At 34.0% G+C, this 22044-nt stretch overlaps 1 protein-coding gene across 2 annotated transcripts in view; it reads right to left on the bottom strand.

Moving 5' to 3' along the window:
* Positions 1 to 8544: 8544 nt before the first annotated feature.
* Positions 8545 to 22044, bottom strand: part of LOC118200626 (uncharacterized) — a 165326-nt gene continuing 151826 nt past the window's right edge. For both annotated transcript variants that reach the window (XM_085824249.1, XM_085824250.1), the window contains 6 exons: positions 21073 to 21309; positions 19347 to 19388; positions 17939 to 19252; positions 15710 to 15934; positions 11474 to 11560; positions 8545 to 9995 (listed from right to left, as the gene is read on the bottom strand). In XM_085824249.1, the coding sequence (XP_085680375.1) occupies positions 8665 to 9995; positions 11474 to 11560; positions 15710 to 15934; positions 17939 to 19252; positions 19347 to 19388; positions 21073 to 21309 (3236 nt within the window). In that variant the 3' untranslated portion in view covers positions 8545 to 8664. The remainder of the gene's footprint in view (positions 9996 to 11473; positions 11561 to 15709; positions 15935 to 17938; positions 19253 to 19346; positions 19389 to 21072; positions 21310 to 22044) is intronic.

The raw sequence follows: 22044 nt of genomic DNA, 5'->3' as shown, positions 1-22044 counted from the left end.
AATACTTTTCCTCTTATGTACTAACAAATCATCATTTATTAATTTCTTAATTACATATTTAATAGTGGCTCCAAATTATTTTGTTGCACAGGACAACTGATATTAATACGATGAAAATTTTGCGCTGAAATAGTTTATGTTCTGAAGCTAGCTGCTAACGTCGTACTATATAAATAATTTATACAACATTAAATACAACATGTGCTCTAAATTATCCTTAAATTAGAATAGGTAAGTCTAATAAGTACAATTAAAAATTGCGTATATCTAGATGCAAGCAGGAATTAAAATCAGAATCAAGTAGCTGACGGTTACATATGAAAGAAAGAAGGAAAATGGGATAACTTGAAATTTCATGCTTTATTTCCAAATAGAAATATTTTTATTAACACTAAGGGTGGAGCAACAAGAGCTCATGCTTTTTTGATCCAGGGCTTATTCTCCCAGTATAAAGATGTTGTGCATATTTTACCTGTGAAAATCATAACAGCGAATATATTGCACTTACTTAATATACTTAAAAGATTGTAATAGGATTTCTCGTTGTTTGTGTAGTAATTTACAATAATTGACTTAGATGCAAAGTGTGTTTTTACTCAAATCCACAGAAATTGAATATCGTTTATTCTTATCCAGTGAAAACAGATCGACTCTTATTTTATGTAATTGATGCAGTGTATATAGTATGTAGATGAAATAACTGGTTGAATCAGAGAAACTGAAATGTGTTTGTAATACCCGGATTTTGAGACATTTGAAAATAATGTTATTATGAAAACTGCGTCTTTTTATCTCTCAAAATACTATATGAAGCTAAAAAGAATAATTTAGTTACGTTTAATCTCTCTTTGGGTTTGATTTTAACAGCACCACACCTTTCTCAAATACTTTTATCTTGAAAAAATATATATATATAAAATTCATATTCGCATACGCTTTGTAAAACATTATATACACACTTGTAATTTTATTTTAGACTGAATGTATAGTATGAGATGCAAATTTCATAGAATAGGTTAACTAAAATAGTGTTTAGCAAGAAAGCTAAACTACGCGAAGACCGGTCCCACTAAGCAGTGACGTAGTAACTGAGCGCGCAGGCCTTATCAATCTCGACGGTGACGCTCTTGCTGATTCGGCGCCTCTCCCACGCATGAATGAAATGCTACAAACTATTCCCCCAGTGACGAAGCCACGATTAAAGACCCTATATATATTTACAATATATACAAACAATGATGATATAATGCTAAAGTAGTGAAATATAGAAAATGAAGTACTATGTAATAAAAATGTACTATTCATGGTTATAAGATGCAGTACGAACATATGCGTAACACAAAACGTTAATATTGTACAAGTTTGTACTCAAGGAAAGAAGTCTGTGACTAAATGCTTAGGAAATAGGACTATATGCCCACTTTTAGTCGCAGATGTTAGTTTAACCCTTCAACGGTTTGACCCGGATTATTGTTAGTTTAAATGTACCCTCGAAAACAGACTGTCCCGTGTTTTTGTAATAATAAAAAGATACGCCAAGAAGGATTAGCCCGAATTTTTGTAACTCTTCCAACCCCCAATGCCTCGGGGGACAGGGGGCCAAGCAACCCTGAGGACAATGGGTAATGGCTGTCATTAGCGAGGGCAGAAATCTTCTTGATGTTTTGAGATAAAGGACTGACTCTAAAGAAACAAATTTATTACCAGTTACAAAGTAAATGTATATATAATAGGAATTAAGAATTTCCGTTTCAGAGCAGTTATTGAATAAAAAAAGGATGCTTGTTACAAAATAAACTTTTATTTATAACTCATAAAGTCGTCAATGAATTAAAACGAAAAAATAATGTATCATGTAATTAAATGGGAACACGAGATTAAATCTCAAAAAAATTCGTGTACAAATTTATATCATGAATACTAAAAACTTTAGGCTCTCTTGATAAATTTATAAATCTTATATTTTTAACAATGCGATTAGATTATTTGATTTCACTATTTAAGAACCTATTGTTCTCATATGACAAAGGTGAATCATGCGCTGAATTTCAGCTTTTGCAGTTTTGAGGCGGTCAGGAGCTAACCGTCTAGGTTTAGCAACAAATGGAGAACCTTTAGTATTTATTGGGTTATTAACAGCAACAAATGGAGAACCTTTAGTATTTATTGTGTTATTAACGGTTATTAATAGTAACAAATGGAGAACCTTTAGTATTTATTGGGTTTAAATTAGTAATATCAGGATATTATAACAATAATTTACCAAATACATTATTAACACAAGAGAATTTTACAGAAAAATATTACAAGTACTTAAAGTGGCAGGTATTTTAATATTTGTTGTTAAATCAATTAGACTCTTGCTACGTAAATCAGGAGATAAATTGAAGAAATATAAAAAGTCTGCACCTATCATCGAGCATGTAACATTAAAAATATAAAACGAGAAAGTAAAATTACGTTTTAAACCAAAATTAACAGTTATTATTTTGCGACCATAGACAATATATTTGCGAATGTTGGAGTACTGGTGCTCTCAGAGATTTATTGGCAACAAATAAACAGACATCACTCACCGAATCTAGTAGAAAATAACTACCTATCGATCAGTCTGTAATGAGAAGGCAATGCGATATATGAAGGTAAGAAGAGTCAGTCGCCTGTACTCTTCCTTCATCAAGTTTCCCTTGTGGGAACACGGAGAAACACATTTTTTTGCATTGTCTTTGACTTTTCGATGATACCAGCACAACTTGTTGTCACATGATTTTGTTTGCGGCTAGAAAAATTGGTACGTTAGTTGTTAGAGATGATGGCGGATATATTCGTGTTGTTTATAGCCAAAATTAGATCAGCTACTTCCGAAGTTTATCCGAGGTAATAGGAGAGATGGGAGCTAATGAAGTTTGGTCAGGAACAGGCATCGATTGATTAAAGAATTCAAAGAACAGTGGGTCGTCTATATTGTGATTCTCAGTGATGTCTCATCATGCGGAGGAGTTCGCTAGGCTTTCGATCCCCAAGGCTTTCTTTCACCTGTTAGCAGCAGAGGAATTTTGAGCCTTTGATTCCGAACATCTGTCGATAATATTTGATTTCAGATTCTCATATGGGTTGACTTTATCGGGCTGAATGATGACATCACGAACAACAGTGGCGATATTAGATGGTAAGTGAGTTACGACATAGTTGAACTTTGTCCTTTGCTCCGTTATTGGTTTGGGTGTTGCTAATTCGAACCTCGATTCCGACATGTGAAACCACAGAGGTGGATCAACTTGAATAAAAGGATAAATGAACACAGCAGAAGTTTCAGATATAGCCATTTTTCAAGTGAAACACATGCCAGCGGGAAGAGAATCAGAACCAAAATTCTCCGTTACTGTAAAAGATTTCATGTCCTAAAGTCGCCATTGAAGGAGGTCACCATTAAAGGTGATATTGGTTGATCTGAGTCAATATATTGAATGAAAGAGGATTTGATATAAAATATTTTTATTACGCACAGTGAAATGAGATTCGTACTTGAAGCATTCTACAGCAGTCTTTCTTCTCCGACGGCACCCGCCAAAAGAGACTTTGAGGAAAGAGAGGAAATGCGACGTAAAACAGAACACGTGATGTTCATTTCTTGCTAATTGGCTGATGCGGCGCCTCTCGCATGTATGAATGAAATGCTACAAAGTAATTAAACTCTATCACTAATAAAACGCATCTCTTGTTTCTCATTACACTAAATACGCACAACTGAAATGCAATTAGGTCTCTCGTAAAAGCTATTAAATCTACAAATAATTCAATTGGCTCTCGTGCACTCAATGGATGCCCAAACCATTACACCAGGTGCAGGGCTCCTATGCTGATGTCGAATACAAGCAGGCGACGTGCGCTCTCCTCGGAGCCTCCAGACACGTATACGGCCATCAGAATACTGCACGAAGATTGGGAGGATTCGTCTGGAAAGAAGTTGTGCCATTCCTGTATCCAGCTTTGTCGTTCGGCGCACCAGAGTCGCCGTCTCTCTCTCTATGCTGCATTGTCAAGGAAAGCCGAAGTAATGGTCGTGTTGAGTCCTTGCGGCTGAAACGTCGACGCCCCGTACAAGCGGATACTATGCGTGTTGCAAACATGCCCTTTCCAGACTAATGGTCCGTCCAGTCCTTTCCAGACTAATGGTACGGTTTTCCAGGGCTGACCTCACAATATGTCGTGTTCTCTCGGGCGTTAGTCATAGGAGGTCTTCCTGCATGCCGTTCAGTATGACCGTCAGCAACCCATTGATTCCATATTAGCATGATAGCGATTGGATGTTGACCAGTGCATGGGGCGATATCACGGATCGATAATCCACACTCTCGATCGGCAACGATCCTACCTCTATCGCATTCCGATACTTGCTGGAGCATATTCGAGACATAACACGATATTCTGAGTAAACTCCGACCTTACAAAGCGCTTTCCAAATGAGAAATCCACCACACAACTTTTCTTGTGTTCAGAACTTCAGATATCGTTTCTCCTTCCTTCGTAGCCTAAATGCGCTGAAATACTAATCATTTGCATATCCCAACCTCTTCTTCCTTTTATACGATTTTGACGTTCGTCAGATCATTTCTTCCTGCTGTTGCAATTTTAATGGTCAGCAGTGCAGAATTAGAACACCAACATGAGTCAAAAAAACGGAAGTCAAGTGAATTTATTGGCCACGCCTCTAAACCGGAACGCCTATATCGAGAAAACTAAAATGCTAATTTAGTACAAAGGAAGAATCAAATTTTATTACGGGCGTATGCTGAATTTTTGAAAAAACGAAATTTCCATTCTCAAACAGGCTAGGACATCAAACTCCTACACCTACTTTTATTTCTAAACGCGCCCATTAACTGAGATTTGTTTTGAGTTGAATATTTGGAACTGACAAAAGCAAAATATCAAATTACTAAATTTGAAATTTCCTATATTTTGTTTAGTTGTTATAATATTTTTCCTGTTGCTTTTAAAAGACTAAATGAATTCGCTAAATAAAGTCTGTGCAAGTTCCTTTTTTTCAACATTCCGATTTTGCTGTGAAGACTGTTAAATATATATATATTTTTTAATGTATGTGTGTGCGCGTGTGTGTGTGTACTGAAGTTAAGTAAAAGTGTGTTGTTATTAAATAAAGATTTCGTAGTTGTTTTGATGCATGATTGTTTAATGAAACTGCGATAGAAAGAGGATATCCTATTGAAAACGCTTTAGTTGTGTTAATGCACAAATAATCTTGATTTCACAGTACAATCATAAGATCTTCTTCGTCTTGGTTTTCTTGATTATTCAAACAGCAAACAACAGAAGCATTTCTAACAAAACGTGACTCGTCGCATCAGTTTTCATCCCTGAAAGTGAACAGAGGTATGGCTTGGGTAAGAGAGAACCATAATATTTCCTCTTTTTAGCACACAGGGGCGTTAGACCCAAAGGGCTATTAGTGTCAAAACTGCATTTTGCGTCATTTCACTTTCTGCGTTGGTTCACTTTTCAAACTCTTTCCACCAAATATGTATTTTTTTATGCCATGTATTTATGCCACGTATTTTTTTAAAAGAAACTAAGTAATGAAGAATTTGCATTAATGCATGAATATTTCTCGCATTGTGAATAAACAACGGTGACTAGAGCCATCCAATTTTGAATAACGTAATCCTCCAACCGAACATGGGCACTTGGAAGCCCGAATTTTGAATTTGGTTTATAATCTATTTCAAGCTTTGTGAAACTTTAACGAATTTTTGATTAACAAACTCAACTATTTCAAGGCGAGCAATGGCAACACTTCACGAAAAAAAAAGTTTTTATCTCCAGCGCGCGAGAACTGTGTATTGGAAATTCTAAAGATATGCTATTTTGCTGTTTTTGAATATTTTGTGATGTTGCTGTTGAATTGAATTTTATGTGGTTTAAGTGCGAAGAACATGACATTTAATAAATAAAGGTAACACACTAAACGTTAAAAAACACCCTTTTTGGCGTAATATAAAATCTGAAAGTTTTCAGATTTTTTCTTTTCTTTTGTTTTAGCTCAAAGGGCGTTAGCCCAGAAAGGCTATTAATTTCATTTTAGCATTTTGCGTTGAAAACATTAAATGTCCGTTTCACTTTTCAAATTGTTCCCACCAAATATTATCGCCGTGCGTTAAAGCAATAAAATAATGAAGAATCTGCATAAATATATATATGTTTCTCCCATTGTGATAAAACAACTTTACTTATACCCATTAAATTTTGAATAACGTAATCCTTCACCGGATGTAGGCATCTGGAAGCCCTAATTAGTCCAAAGGGATTTGAATCCCGAACGACTATCAGTTTCGTTTTGGCATTTTGCGTCGGACTCATAAATGTCGGTTCACTTTTCAAACTGTTGCCACAAAATGTTAGAGTCCTGCATTATATTTGAAGAAATTAAATAATGAAAAATCTGCATAAATGTATGTATATTTCTCGTATTGTGATAAAACAACGGTACATAGGGTCATCGAATTTTGAATAACGTAATCCTCCAACGAATATGAGCATGTGGAAGACCAAATTTGAAATTTGAAATTTGTTTTATGATCGATTTCCTATTTTTTAAAACTTTGACGAATTTTTGATTAACAAACTCAAGGATTTCAAAGCGAGCAATGGCAACGTTGTGCAGAAAAAACATTTTATCTCCAGCGCGTGAGTCTCTGTATCGGAAATTCTAAAGATATGCTCGTTTTAAAACTATTTTGCGATATTGCTGTTGCACTGGATCTTATGGTTTAAGTGCGAGGAACATGATATTTAATAAAGAAAGGTAACACACAAAATGTTAAAAAACGCCCCTTTGGACGTAATTTAAAAATCTGAAACATTTCAGATTTTTTTTTTTTGGTTAAAGAAGAACTCACTGTCATGGAAGTCTTTGAATGTTTGACTGACGATGCCTATTCTGTATTGAATCATCCGAAGAGTTTATGCTTCTCATAGAGGTTAGGACATCACACTAACTATACCTACTTTTATTTTCAGATCCGCCCACTAACTGAGATGCATTGAGTTGTAGCATTTGTAACTGACAAATATAGCAAATTGTTTAAAACGTCAAGCTTGATGTTAAGATAATTTCTTTAACGAGCTTGATAAATTTTTAACAAAGAAATACAATCAAAGAAATACAATGAAATAAGTTAAACTAGTGAAGTTCACCAATCAAGAAGACTGGAAAGGATAAATGAGTGGGAAGTAGAGCGCATATTCTAACTACCCTTTAGTTGCAGCTTCGAGCTTGAGTCGTGCCATTTTAACCGTTTTTATTGAAATGAACCAGATATTATTTCTGAGTTTCCTTTAAACAGGCTTTCGACATTCTCCGATTATTGAGACACATATTTTGTGTTTTTTTTTTGATCGCCCATGAATATGTAGGATGAAATACTATCAAAGGCTTCATTTAGAAGTCACGTACAAGTCTAAGACAGCTGATCTGTGATCTTCAAGATTATATTAATGCTTTAACGGAGTACTTTTATTAATTAGTAAACATAGACATTAGGAGAAAATGAGCAGCAAGTCCATCCATTCATAATGTACTACCACCTAAATGTAATTTGAATGTTTTATGTATGTGAAAAATATAGCAAATGAATAATTTAAAAAATAAATAAAAAATAAAGATAAGAAACTGTTTTAAGAAATATATAGATCTGGAATTTATAGCTTTTGATTAAAAATAATCTGATATTTTCGCATGTGAAAATAAAAATATTTGCTCTTAAATAAGCTCTGTCTCTTTTAATAAATAATTATATATTTTCCTGTTTAAACGTATTATCATTCAGCATGGTTATCATTCAGAACTTATTATCATCGTTATGGTTCGTCTAAAAATTAGTGAATCCCCTCACTTGCGATTTAATACGTCAAATATGTGATATCACACTTTAAAAAGGATTTCATGTGTGGACTTCAAAATGCTAAGCGAAGACCATATGATAAGTGAACGAAAGAAATATTCATCTTCATCCTTATGAAATCATAATGGGATCTATTAAAAATTGAAGGAAATTGGCAACTAATATTTTTCATTATTTCTCTTTAAAGAGAGCAAAAGATTGTTTTTAAAATCTGCGAAAATTTTAAGAGAGTATGAGAAACTGCGGAAATCGAAATTGAAGTAGAGATTCGGAATAAACATTATTTCGAAGATTGATCTGCTATATATCCGATAACGCAACGAATGAAATTCTGCGATGAAGAAAATTTGCCTATTATTACTTGTTAAAGAAATACATCTAATCCGTGTCAATCTCCTTCAATATGAAAGGTAAAAGGATTAAATTTAAATTTGAAAAACTTATTTCCAGTTGCATACTGACTTTCAAATATCTGGTATGCCGAATTTAACAGCTTTTAGACTTTTCAGTTCTGCTCTATGCAGTCCTTCATTTGCCTTAAAATCTTATACTATTATAGATTATGTGATGTTTATTGATTTTCAGATTTTACTGTACGATTATGTTTAATAGTTTAAATAAATTGTAGCTTTGTATAAATATTTATTTACAGAACGCTGCAATACTGATACATTAATGATTACAATGGATTTGTGTGAAAAATAGGAAAATTTACAAGTTCCTCAATTTGGTTCTTTTGAAATTATGGTCGAATGCATCTCATATACGCTGGTGAAAATACAAGATCTTTTGCGCATCTCTTAATGCGAGGTTTCCAGTTTCTACAGTATATGAAAAGACGATCAGTGCTTGGATGTGGAAAGTTTCCTTGTCTTTTAGGACATTTATACCACTTTTCTACATCACCAGTTTCTTTCGTTATGCAATCAATATCATCCTTTTCACATTTCGTCTTAGGGGGTACTGTTGGTTTTTCAGTGCTGTGAGTATGTGTTAAACAAGGATGTTGTGTTGTGTGATGAGTTGTAGGAGTGCTTTCATCTGTAAAATTGTAGTCCAGTGTTATCGTACTAGCACTATCTGTGCCTGTTTTTTCATCTGTGACGCCAGAAGGTGGTGTACCTTCTCCTGTAGGTATGATTTCTTTTCCTTTTCCGCTGTCAGTACTCACTGCAGTGGATGCTCCTGTATCATCTTTTGTTTCAAGACTGATATCTGTTCTGCCTTCTGCAGTGCTAGTTGTTCCAGTATTCTGAGGTATTTCGCTTGTTTTGAATTCAGAATCAGTGTTCGTACTTGTTACAGGACTTCCAGTTCTTGGAATACCAGATGATTTTGTTTGTTCCGTGATCACACTGCCTGTTTCTGTAGTTGGTATTATTTCAATTTTTGTTTTTTCCAAATTTTTATCAGATGTGCTGCCAATCTCAGGTTCACTAGATGTTATTCTTCTATCATTTGTTGTACCTTTATTACTTACGTCGTCTTCAGTTGAAATTTTTGTATTTTCTGGATTATCCGACGGTTTAGTTGAGGCAGTATCAGTCCCTGTTTTATCATCTTGAGTATTTAGTGAGCTAATAGTACTTACATCATCTCCTGTTATTCTATTGTTTTCATTTTTATCAGCAGGAGAGGTAAAAATATTCTTATCACTGGTACCATCGTCTTTTGTCCTAGTCGTGCTCTTTAGCCCAAAAGTACTATAACCTGCTTCATCGCTTACTGTTTGTGTCTTAAAATCTTCTTGTATGGTACTGAGAGTAGAAAAAGATGACACTGTCTTTTCATCAGTTTCTCCACTGGTTTCAGCTTCAGTTGAGGTGCTTTTCCAGCTTCCTGTAATAAATTTTGATGATTCTGTACTGAACCACTCTAAATCAGTCGCAGTATTTGATGATTTATCATCTCCAGGTTCATTTGTAGTGCTTTGAATGCTTTCTGTACTGCTCGAATCTTTACTGTGATCGTCTATTTGAGTACTCCGATTCTTGTCTTCATCAGTACTTGAAGAACTTCTGGAATCCGTGGAATCAGTACCTCCAGTTTGTTTGTCAATCGGACTTACTGTTTCTGCAAAAATAAAAATAAAATGCTTACAGAAATGATATTATGCTAAGATTGATTATGATTTAATGGATAAATTATTAAGGTTTGCAATATTTTACATTCTATATTAAAAGAATTCTTTAACTTAGAAACTGAAATTACTAAAATCTTATATATATATTGAGCAATGTTTAGAGAAATAACTGAATGTTTGATGTTTCAGGTAACTTTTGTTTTGTATATATGAGTTTTGTTACGAGTTCAGAAGAAGAGAGAAAAGAAATCAAAACGAACATAATAATAAAATTCAAGCAATCACACATCATTTTAAGCAAACAAAAGTAGTTTTTCTTCTAGATTTGCAAAACATCGGAAAAAGTTTTACCACTGACTTTCTAAACCTACAGTGAACTCAACCCATTTACCGGGGCAATACCAGGAACAATACCAGGAACAAAACGAGCAAAATTAAAAAAACACTGTTATTATCCGTATCGAAAGAGAGGAATAACCCATGCTATATTTAACAGAAAAACACTATTACCAGTTCTTTCTATATTTTCAAACAGTTTAATCTGGAAAATAATTTCATTTGGTTATGTAAATTTGTAAGGAATTTTTACTTCCTTATTGTGTTTTTCGGGGTATAATTGGAAGCACGTCCGGCTGGCAACCGGAAGATCCTGAGTTCAAATCCCGGCAGTGACAATGATTCTTTGTTATTTCCCTTCTACAAAAAATTCTAAATCGCTGTATATGTGGCATCCGAACTGAAATGTAGTGAATGAAAATTCGTCACTACCTGAGTTGAGCGACTGGATCGTCTCCTTCCCAACCATTCTTTATCGGAGGGAGAATGCAAGGAATGTTTTCCTCCCTTATTACGTTCCTTCATGGTATAATGAAAACATAACCGGCAGGCAATCGGAAGATCCAGTGTTCCAAACCTGGCGATGGCTTCACTATTTTTCCCGAATCGTGTTTCAGAAACAGGAAATCGTTCTACGAATTGACTCGGTGCATATAAACAAAATAATATGACTAACAAAAGAATTAAGACAATTAGAAATGAAAAAATAAATTTATAAAAGGTTATGACATCATTTTTTTTTTACTGTCACTGCTTTTATATTACTCAGTTTTCTTTTCCTTTTTTGATTTTTCCGTAGATATTTTTTTTCTATACTGATAGTCTGCAATGATATTTTGCCATCGTTTTGCAATAAATAAAGTTAAATGTTTTTTAAAACAAGGGGCGGTTTATTTGCCACTCGGTTAGTTGGGAATTGACTGCGGAATTAAAAAGCTCAGTTCAAATCTGCATGTAATGATTGAATAACGAAATTTCTTTAAGATGATTAATATTGAAATCTCATTTGAACTATCATTTAATAGTTTTTCGGGAAATATAAACATGAATCAAACTTTATTTATGTTCTCTATTTCCACTTCCGCGAACCAACTGTTTCTTCACTAAAGCAATTTCTGTGCTTCTTTCATACCTGATCCTGGTGAAGTAGCTACAGTCCCGACAGTTGTATTCAAAGTTCGTAACCATTCATCGCAGTCATCCGGTGTTGCAGTAGTGGCTAGAAAATAATACAATAAGTTATTTATATTTATAAAATTAAGGTTTTTGTGTATCTGAATTAAATGTTAAATGAAAATATTATCTGAAATGCGTTATTTTCAAATTTTTATTTAATGTAATCAGAAATGAGCTGTTAGTAATAAAACCTGCAATTTATAGGATTCTAGTTTACATATTTCTTGTTACTGCAACCGTGCGGCGCCCACTATCTACGAAAATTGAACTATTTTTTTCTTTTTCCCCCTTCACGAAACTAACGTTTTTGCAAACTCCATTCAATTCTACCAATTACTTCAATTTAAAAAATATTTATAGACTTATGGGATATACAGGTTGTATATATGTAAGATAAAATTATATGAATCAGAATTATAATATAACTAAAAACATTAATTCTTCCTCTCTATTCTAAAATCGTAATAACTTCTCTGCATTGCGTCATTTCTAGATCACTCTATGACCCGCGCAGCTCTGATGACGTAATAATTGAGAACTGAAACTGCCTTTGTAAACCAAAACTTTTCTCTTCGCGTGCCCTCCATCTTGCATAACTACGCACTTCAGCTTTGCTCTTTACTCAGCTAAGATGTAATTTCGCTGGCTTACTTTCTATCTCAACAATATCAAAAATGTAAATCTTCTGTGGAAAGGCACGACTAGAATTGTCAAGTGATTATGGCCACGAATATCAGTTGCAAATAAAAATATAATTAAAACTGCATCGACTGCCAAGTTCTTTAGATATTACCAAGTTAGCATTACTAGCATACTACGCAATCAAAATCTTCTTCAATATGGGTCTAATCACGCATCTACAGTGTTCCGTCTTTTCCTTTGCTTTTATTTTGACAATTAAGCCGGTAGGATAGTTTCCTGCAGCCTGAAACCTCGATGGAAAAATTTAGTTCAGCTCTTCAAATCATCGTTTTGTGATAAATCCAAGATAATTTGAAAGAAGTGAATCATCAAGTTTGTTTCTCCAGTGTTTAAAAAATAACAGATAATTCTTCTGCTGTTTTGCAAGTGCTTCAAAAAATAATCACGTGTAGTGTGTACAGATTGAAAGTAATCTCTCGATAAATTGAGAAGCTCGAATGCATAGTGAAAAGGAAAAGGCGGAACACTGTAGATGCGTGATTAGACCATATTGAAGAAGATTTTGATTGCGTAGTATGCTAGTAATGCTAACTTGGTAATATCTAAAGAACTTGGCAGTCGAGGCAGTTTTCATTATATTTTTATTTGCAACTGATATTTGTGGCCACAATCACTTGGTGCTCTAGTCGTGCCTTTCTCCAGAAGATTTACATTTTTGATATTGTTGGGATAGAAAGCAAGCCAGCGAAATCACATCTTAGCACAGTAGAGAGCAAAAGCTGAAGTGCGTAGTTATGCAAGATGGACCCACGCGAAGAGAAAAGTTAGAATTAATGTTTTTAGTTATATTATAATTCTGATTCATATAATTTTATCTTACATATATATACACATATTAAGCTCTCTGCAGAAGATAGCAAAAGAACTGTATTCATGAATGTCTCCATTTGAAACTCTGAGTGTGATCAAAAGTGATAAAAAGTCCTTTCAGTTCAGAAAAATGTAATAATTCTGTATTATTGTATTGTATCAATGGTGATGTAAAAAAGCGCAAAAATTATTAGAAAGTAAAAGTGTAGCTCTTCAAAAATGTTATTATCCGGATCGCTTATTTTTTGAGACTATTAAAAATTAAGTTTGCTATCAAATTTATTTATGATCTTTGGCTTCCTCCTTTCATTTTAATAACACAGAAACACAGTACTGTATAGAAAGTATTTTAATAAACTATTAAAATGATTTATATCTTACAGGCTAGAATATTATTTCTTTTTATGCAGCGGCCGAGCGGAAAGGTCGCTGAACACTGGTAGTTCGGTCCGAGGTTCGAATCCCGCGAACGGGCTGGGTGCATGGGCGTCTTCGTGGTTTTCCCCATGTGTAACGTGTATTCGAGCCAGTTTCCCTTAGAAAGTCCTCCACGAAGGCATCCCTCCTCTTAGGCAGATAGCCCTCGAGGCTTTGCCATAATCACACACACACTTTTTATGCAACTGTAGATACATATGAAATAAATCAAATCCGGTATATTGCGATATCAGACTACGGTTTGCACTTATGAATTTATCATAGAAGCGGATTATTTTGGAGATATAAGGTATTATATTTTAGTTCAGATTTCATCGATAGATGGCGATACACAATTAATATCGCCATTATGCACAAACTGAAATTCTGGAAATTTTAGTTTCACCGATAATCGAGCAGCCATTCACTGAGTTGGATTAGTACTTCCGCCCTCAATTATAAGAATTATATTTACAACTGGGTCTATATCATATTTACCTAATGTAATACCTTATTTATTTTGGACGTCGATACAAAGATACATGTCCATTTAGTTGTAAGCCTTTCAGTTGGTTGAGAGAAGAAGGATCAGGAGCTGAAAAAAGGGTCATGATTTGTTTAGTCTAAAAATTGTTTACTATGCGAAAAGTTGTAACTTATTGCGGGGAATAGGATGCGTGCATTCTCGTGAGTCATGAAAGAAAGTTCTGGTGCTGAATGAACTAGTGTCGCTGGAAAAAAGAGAAGTGGGTGCAAGGGTTAGGCTAGGTTATGTGAATATGACAATGCGACACGAGGCATATAGATGTTTGAGGTTTTGTGATGCCGTGATGAATGGCTTTCTAAGAGCAAATGGCTTTTATTCACATTGCACAAGAGGAAAATCACGAAAATCAACCATGCAGCTAATCTGTTCGCTTGGGCTGGAACTGAGGATGAATTGCCAGTATGCAGCAATCTTGGCCATTATGCACTCATGGGGAATTAGGAATAAGGGAACCCAAAATAAAATTAAACTAAAATAGATATAAAACGTTTGGGAGCATTGATGGGGAAAAAGAACGCGAAGCTGACATCTGATTCATGCATTTACAATCCATCTTCGGTTGGAGGAATAACATTTACTCGATTTTCTTCCTTACCTCCATTACTTAATCGTGTGTTATATCCCTGCAGAAAATGGATTTCGAATGTTATGAATTACATTCTGTTTTCTAAGTTTGTTTTGTAATCAACTTTGATGACCTTTTTTAGGATTACAATTAGAAAGGCTGGAATGCAGTGAAGAAAGAGTCTCTGCAAATGGGAAAATATAACAATACTGACTGCCATTTTGAGTAATATCAGCATAGTTGTCGATGTAAAAGCATACTAAGCAATGTGTTCGCTGCGAATTTCTTAATACTAAAAAATATATTCGCTACGAATTTCTGAGTACTAAAATATTAAAAAATGTTTTCGATACGAATTTGTTTCATACCGACATGTTCAAAAATATCACATTTCTTTATTTTTAATTTTGTTACTTCGATGCAGTTTTGAGGTTGGTACTAGTCGTCATTCTTATTTCAGAAAATCTTAGATATCTCTCATTAGTCCAAAGGGGCTTTGTCCCTGAAGGACTATTGTTTACGTTTTGCGATTTTGCGTTGGTTCACTGTAAATGTCCGTTTCAGTTTTCAAACTGTTGCCACCAAATGTTAGAGTCCTGAATTATATTTGAAGAAATTAAATAATGAAAAATCAGCATAAATGTATGTATATTTCTCGAATTGTGATAAAACAACGGTACATAGAGCCATCGAATTTTGAATGATGTAATGCTACTGCGAATATGGGTATGTGGAAGCCCAAATTTGAAATTTGGAATTTGTTTTATTATCGATTTTATATTTTGTAAAACTTTAACGAATTTTTGATTAACAAACTCAAAGATTTCAAAACGAGCAATGGCAACGTTGTACAGAAAAACCATTTTTATCCCCAGCGCGCGAAACCCTGTATCGGAAATTCTAAAGATATGCTCAATTTAAAACTATTTTGGGATATTCCTCTTGAATTGAATGTTATGGTGTACGTGCGAAGAACGTGATATTTAATAAATAAAGGTAACAGATAAAATGTTAAAAAAACGCCCCTTTGGACGTAATTTAAAATCTGAAACTTTTCAGATTTTATTGCATGCTTATTATTATTATTATTTGAAATATTTCAGATTTGTTTGATTGTTATGTTATTGCTTTAATCAACGAAAAGTACTCACTTTGAGGTCTGTATCGCTTGCCACAATTAACTCTATTTTCATCGAAACAAGCTCTCATGGCGTTATCAAATAGCATACCAACTGGGCATTCATTGAGCTCAGATTCGCCATCCCTACAAGTGTAATATAACCTACAGTCTTTAGGATGATGGAAGTCACCGTCTTCTTCTTTGCACAGTTCCTCGATTGGTTTCTCTGTTGCAGTTGGATCATAAGTTACTCCAACTAAAAAAGAAGGAAATGCATATGTAGTTATTTATTTTTCATGGAGGGCACAGGGAATGATAAAGCTGATCGTTTTCTCTTCAATGATACGCATGTATGAACTTTTCCTACGTCATCTTTATTTAGACACAACTCCAAGAATAATGAATCAATTTAAGCATTTTAAGCGCCGCCGAAAGGCGTACATATTGTTCAACAACTTTAAATACATGCTTCGGATATTTACAGCTACTGTTGAAGATAAACATTGCGGCTATAGAATACATATTTATTTTGTGAAAACAGATGTTTAAAAAGAAAGATACGAGACTGTGTATAAAACAAATGTTTAAAAAGAGAGAACAAGTATTGTGTTTAAAACAGATTAAGTGTTCAAGGCAGTTATATGTTTAAGACACTGTGTTTAAATATTCAAAAAAAGGGAGATACGAAACTGTAACAGATGTCGCATATTTACAGTTACTATTGAAGATAAATAGTGCGGTTGTAAAATACATGTTTACTTTGTGAAAACAAATGCTGAAAAAGAGAGATTCGACACTGTGACAGATGGAAAAAATTGCAAAGGTTCCTTATATTTTTAAACAGAGAGTCAAATCATCACTTAACTTAATAAGGTATTTCTCCCGCCTTTTTAGCGTGCCTTCGTAGTGTGGTGGTCTGCACGTTGGGCGCGTATTCCAAAGGTCCGTGGTTCGATTCCCGGCGATGGCGTTGCATATTTTTCATCTTTCCTGCTTCCAAAAAACCTAATGATTCTACAGCTTCACTATTTAGGAAAGTCTATTTGAATGCTATCGTATCCAAAACTAGGGTTTCACATTTACTGTTATCTAGTACGTGCATCACTTTTAACATATGAAAATGATATGACTTCCGGTTAATTCTGGAATATAGCATTTCAAAAAATACAATAAGCATTTTGCGAAATAACAAAATTAAAATGAAATTTTGGGGATCTATTACAAATTAAAATTTTATCTTACATAGTTAGAACCGTGTATTAGCTATTCATTTTGGCATGATGAATTCAGAAAGAATTTTACAAGCATTGTACTAGATTTAGAACAGAAAAAGTAAATAATCATATTCAAAAAGAAACTTTAAAGGCTCTATCAAATTAAATGTCATCAAATTTTTAGATGAAATATTGAGAAAGAAATACATTTAAACTCTGAATTTGTAACATAAAATTGACTTATTATTTGCTTTGTTGATTTTTTAAACAATGAATGTTGCATCCAACATGCAATAGAAATTACGAAAATAATAAAAGTAAGTTGATTATTAGACAATGAGTTTTGCTTTTGCTTTGATTCAATAATAAATACTGGTTTTTAAAATCTTCGTATCTTGAATGCGTAAATAAATGCATAAATTCGAAATTTTTACGCAAAACCTGTTCGAAAAGTTTCAGGAGAACGTTTTTCGTAAAATAATCAAAGCATATTAAGTAACATGTAGTGTCCTTAAATAATATTAACAAGGTGATAATAGAGATAAAATTAATAATTCATTAATTTGCTTTTAAATGAAACTCGATACATCATCATCATACATTGATACATCTCGTTGTCGATACAACAAAATTCTGACCTAATTTTTTTTTAATTAAGCGATACTATTTACTATTAATTTTAAACATTTTTCAACTATTAGATACATTACTAGAAATAAAAATACAATACCAATAATTATACAACTTTTATCCTTTGTTATTTTTATGTTTCAGTAACCGATGTAATTAAATAACTAAGTTTTTATTTAATTTTTTTTAAACAAGTTGAAATTTTTTTAAAAATAGGTCTGCCGTTCCAAATGTAAGTATTTGTATTTTTTCCATTTTCAGAACTCTAGGATATCTAGTTATGACGCAAAACACAAGCAGTTACATTCACTATTTGAATAACTTTTTTAGTTTAAGTGTATTTTGATTACAAAACTTAGTTTAGATATATGTGGAAAGAATGATGTGAGGTTATATAAATAAGTAATAAGAATTACTTTCTGGTCTCTTTCTGTGGTCACAATGAACCCAATCTTCTCTGTAGCATTGTTTCATTATTCTATTAAATAACATGCCTGCAGGACACTTTTCTATGCTTGCAATTCCGTTTTTACATTGAAAGTAGAGGCTACAGTCTGTCTCATGCGGTTGATTTTCATGATCATCTTCGCAGATTATTGAAACAGATGTACTTGTAATAATAAAATTTGTGATATCTGTTGATACACTTTCCTTATTTGATGCGCGAGTCCACCTGTCAGTATCAGTTCCTCTGCTTTCTTCTGTGGGCCATGTTCCCTTACTCCAATCGGAAGTAGGCCACTTATCACTACCAGTTCCCCCGTTTCGGTTAGTAGACAATGGTTCCTTACTCCAAACCCTTGTAGTCCACCTCCCCTTATCAGTTCCTCCACTTCGATCTGTGGACCATGGTCCTTTACTCCAATCTCTTGTAGTCCACCTGCCGCTATCAGTTCCTCCATTTCGGTTTGTAGACCTCGAACTCTTACTCCAATCCCTCGTAGTCCATCTGCCGCTGTCAGTTCCCCCACTTCGATCTGTGGACCATGGTCCTTTACTCCAAACCCTTGTAGTCCACCTGCCGCTATCAGTTCCTCCATTTCGGTTCGTAGACCTCGAACTCTTACTCCAATCCCTCGTAGTCCATCTGCCGCTGTCAGTTCCTCCAGTTCCGTCTGTGAATCCTGGTGCTTTACTCCAGTACCTCGTAGTCCATCTGCCGCTGTCAGTTCCTCCACTTCGATCTGTGGACCATGGTCCTTTACTCCAATCCCTTGTAGTCCACCTGCCGCTATCAGTTCCTCCATTTCGGTTCGTAGACCTCGGACTCTTACTCCAATCCCTCGTAGTCCATCTGCCGCTGTCAGTTCCTCCAGTTCCGTCTGTGAATCCTGGTGCTTTACTCCAGTACCTCGTAGTCCATCTGCCGCTGTCAGTTCCTCCACTTCGATCTGTGGACCATGGTCCTTTACTCCAATTCCTTGTAGTCCACCTGCCGCTATCAGTTCCTCCATTTCTGTTCGTAGACCTCGAACTCTTACTCCAGTCTCTCGTAGTCCACCGGCCGCTATCAGTTTCTACACTTTGGTCCGTTTGTCGTGTTCTTTTACTCCAGTCCATCGTAGTCCACTTGTCACTACCAGTCCATTTGGCATCGGTGCTCGTCATTCCAGTTTTTTCATCACTCTCTGTTATACTAAATTCCCTGCTCCAATTATGTGTAAAGTCAGTTCCTATGTTATTGTTTTCATCAGTACTACCAGTCTTTTTGTTTTCATATGAAGTTGTACCTGCAGAAATATAACATAAAATATTCTGAAACTGTGGGCAATATAGGAAGGTATTAAAAACGAATTGCAAGATATTAAAATAAATTTAGCATACCTTGATCTTTTGTAGCGTCTGTTATTGGAAACAAAGTAGTTTCTGAAAATACGGAAAAATAGTTTTAGGTACTTATCATACATATATTATACATCGAGGACAATCTTATTTTAGAATAGTACTGAGCAAGATGCTTTTTGATTTAATTATTTTATATTTATTATAATATTTTAAGTTTAACAATAAGAACGAGGTTATTCATTTTTAGTATGAAAGATTGAGTTTAGGAAACTTAGGCGTGATTTCTATTAAGTAAAGCAACTTCTTTACTCTTTAAACCAATGAACTTTGTTGAATATAAATGATTTGAAATAGCTTTCAAGAAATTCAAGTAAAGTAAAAGAATTCAAGAACTTAAAAGTTTTTGTAAAGTATGTGTTAAAACTAAAAGTATTTTTGTGCATGCTTGTAAAACGTAAACAAGTATGCATGTATAAAAGAGCTGAAGTCAAGCTAATAGTAGAATTTAATTAAAAATTAAAAGTATCTGGAGAATGAATAAATTTGACAGTTGAGCTCTCCATCCGTGAATTTTTCACTTGAATTAACACCTCAGAGCTGAGAATTGAATTTAGGGTGTATTTCTGAGGTTTGAAATGTCAAAATTCTAATATATAGGCTGTTCGGTTAGGCGCTAGTGTTAAACACGCACATCAGCACGCGCTCTCATTTCAGTACACCACCTCGCTGAAGAGCAGGACAGAGATTTAAAAGGTGAAAAAATGTTTTTTTCCACGTGAAGTTAAATTAAAATAAATTTATTTGTGTAAAACCTTTGAAAGCTAAGTGAATATGTCAAATATATGAGACGTGTGTTCGAAACTATTTTCCTTCCAGGTATTGGTAGAAGACAAGATGAAAAAAGTAACAAAAAAAAAAAAAAATGTTGTGTAATGAAAGTGGTACGATATTTCGTCTGCAAAAATTAGTTTAAGAAATTTTAAGATTTAAAACCTATGAAGGTTGATTCATAGTTAGGATTAGAATTTAATCATCTTTATCAAGGTCGTTAAAGACCTTTTATTGTCGATATTTAAATTCTGGTGGGAAGATATGTGAGGTTTACATTATTTTTACAAACAGTTATTTTAATTTGTTAGTGTTATTTGCCTGTTAAATTATCTTTCTAGCATTCTTGTTTCTCTCGCGTTTTCACGACAGCATGTAAATGAGTGTATTTAAACTGAAGTAGCGAAAACGTTAGTCAGAGCGCGTTTTGCTATTGAGTGCGCACTTTGTTATTTCGACTAGTTGTTTTAATTCTGAATATTAGCTTCGTATTATTGCCGCCGAAGTTTAATATTACGCCAGTGTAGGTTTCTGAGTCAACCTACTAGGTTAAATTAATTTGTGCAGTCTTTAACTACTAACTTATCTTTAAATTTAGTTTACAATTATCTTTAGTTTTATCGCCACAAATGGATGGTGGATTTGTAAGCACAAAGACTGTGCCATCTGTAAATAACAGAGTTCAATAAGAGGGTCCTTCTCCGCTTGTATACATGTTCTACTCTTAATGGTAAGTCGCTAACATACTTTCATGTAGGTCTAGTAGCTAATTTTGCTAGCCAAGAAAGCTAGTTCGTATAAAACATGCACAAATTACCGGTGGAATCTCAATAGAGCAGTAAGAAATGAAGAGTGTAATAAAATTACATATGAAAACTCCTGTTATGCAATAGATTTAGATGTAAATAAAACGTAGACAATAGAACAAATGATATACCTTCAGGAACTATTCTTTTGTCACAGATCACCATCCACCAATCTAAGCATTTGTTTCTCTTTGAGTCAAAGTACTGATCACCAGCACATTCACGAACTTCTGGCCTGTTGTCATGACAATAATAATACCATTTGCAGAATAATTCATGCGTAAAGCATCCGTGTCGATGTGTGCAATTAAAATCAGGATTTGGATCAATTACTTTATCGGGTATTTTGTCTGGATTATCAGGATCATCTGGAAAATATAAGAAATGAATAACAAGCAATATGTAATTTCTAGAAATATAGTTTTTTGCGTAGTAAACAAGTATTAATTTAATACGTTACGTAGAAAACAACTTTTATACAGAGTGCAATTACTGTCTCACTGAAATAACGGGTCTATTAAGAAACCAAAAAACCCCCAACAAAAATTATTTCATTAACAATTAATGCAAATAAAGCCTGAAGAGTTATATTTTGAGTTATACGTACTTGAACTTTTCGCAGAAGATGCATTCTGAAAATATAAATGTTGGAACGCTTTGGGGAGGGATCGGATCTTATGTGTGCAAATCATTTTACTTGTAGTGGATGATTTAATTTTATTAAATAGTATTCTTTTACTCTCAAACGGTTTAAATGCTTTCAGTATGGGCATTATGAGTAAACTGAACGTAAATGTACATGAAAGATATTAATTACTTTTAGTGTTTGTTATCATTTTAAATAAGTATCTGATTTATTATGATGTATTATAAGAAATGTGAATGGCATACTTAGTATAATATAATTGTAACTTGGAGTATAACAAATTATTTTCAGGGCATTGTCATCAAGTAACATAAAAGTAAAGATAAAATTCTTTGCCTTCTGTAAGACTAGCTTATTAATGAACTTTAATATGTTAAATACTTAATATCTTAAGTACATGGAAAAGTAAACATAGCTCCTGGAGGATTGCCAGTCATTATTTTTAAACTTCATGGAA

Source organism: Stegodyphus dumicola, chromosome 9 (genome assembly GCF_044657685.1).
Source record: "Stegodyphus dumicola isolate Sdum_Otavi_A_Nest chromosome 9, ASM4465768v1".
In the NCBI taxonomy this organism is placed as follows: Eukaryota; Metazoa; Arthropoda; class Arachnida; order Araneae; family Eresidae; genus Stegodyphus; species Stegodyphus dumicola.
Note: the sequence above shows the minus strand (reverse complement) of the source record. Positions and strands in the feature narration are given on the sequence as shown.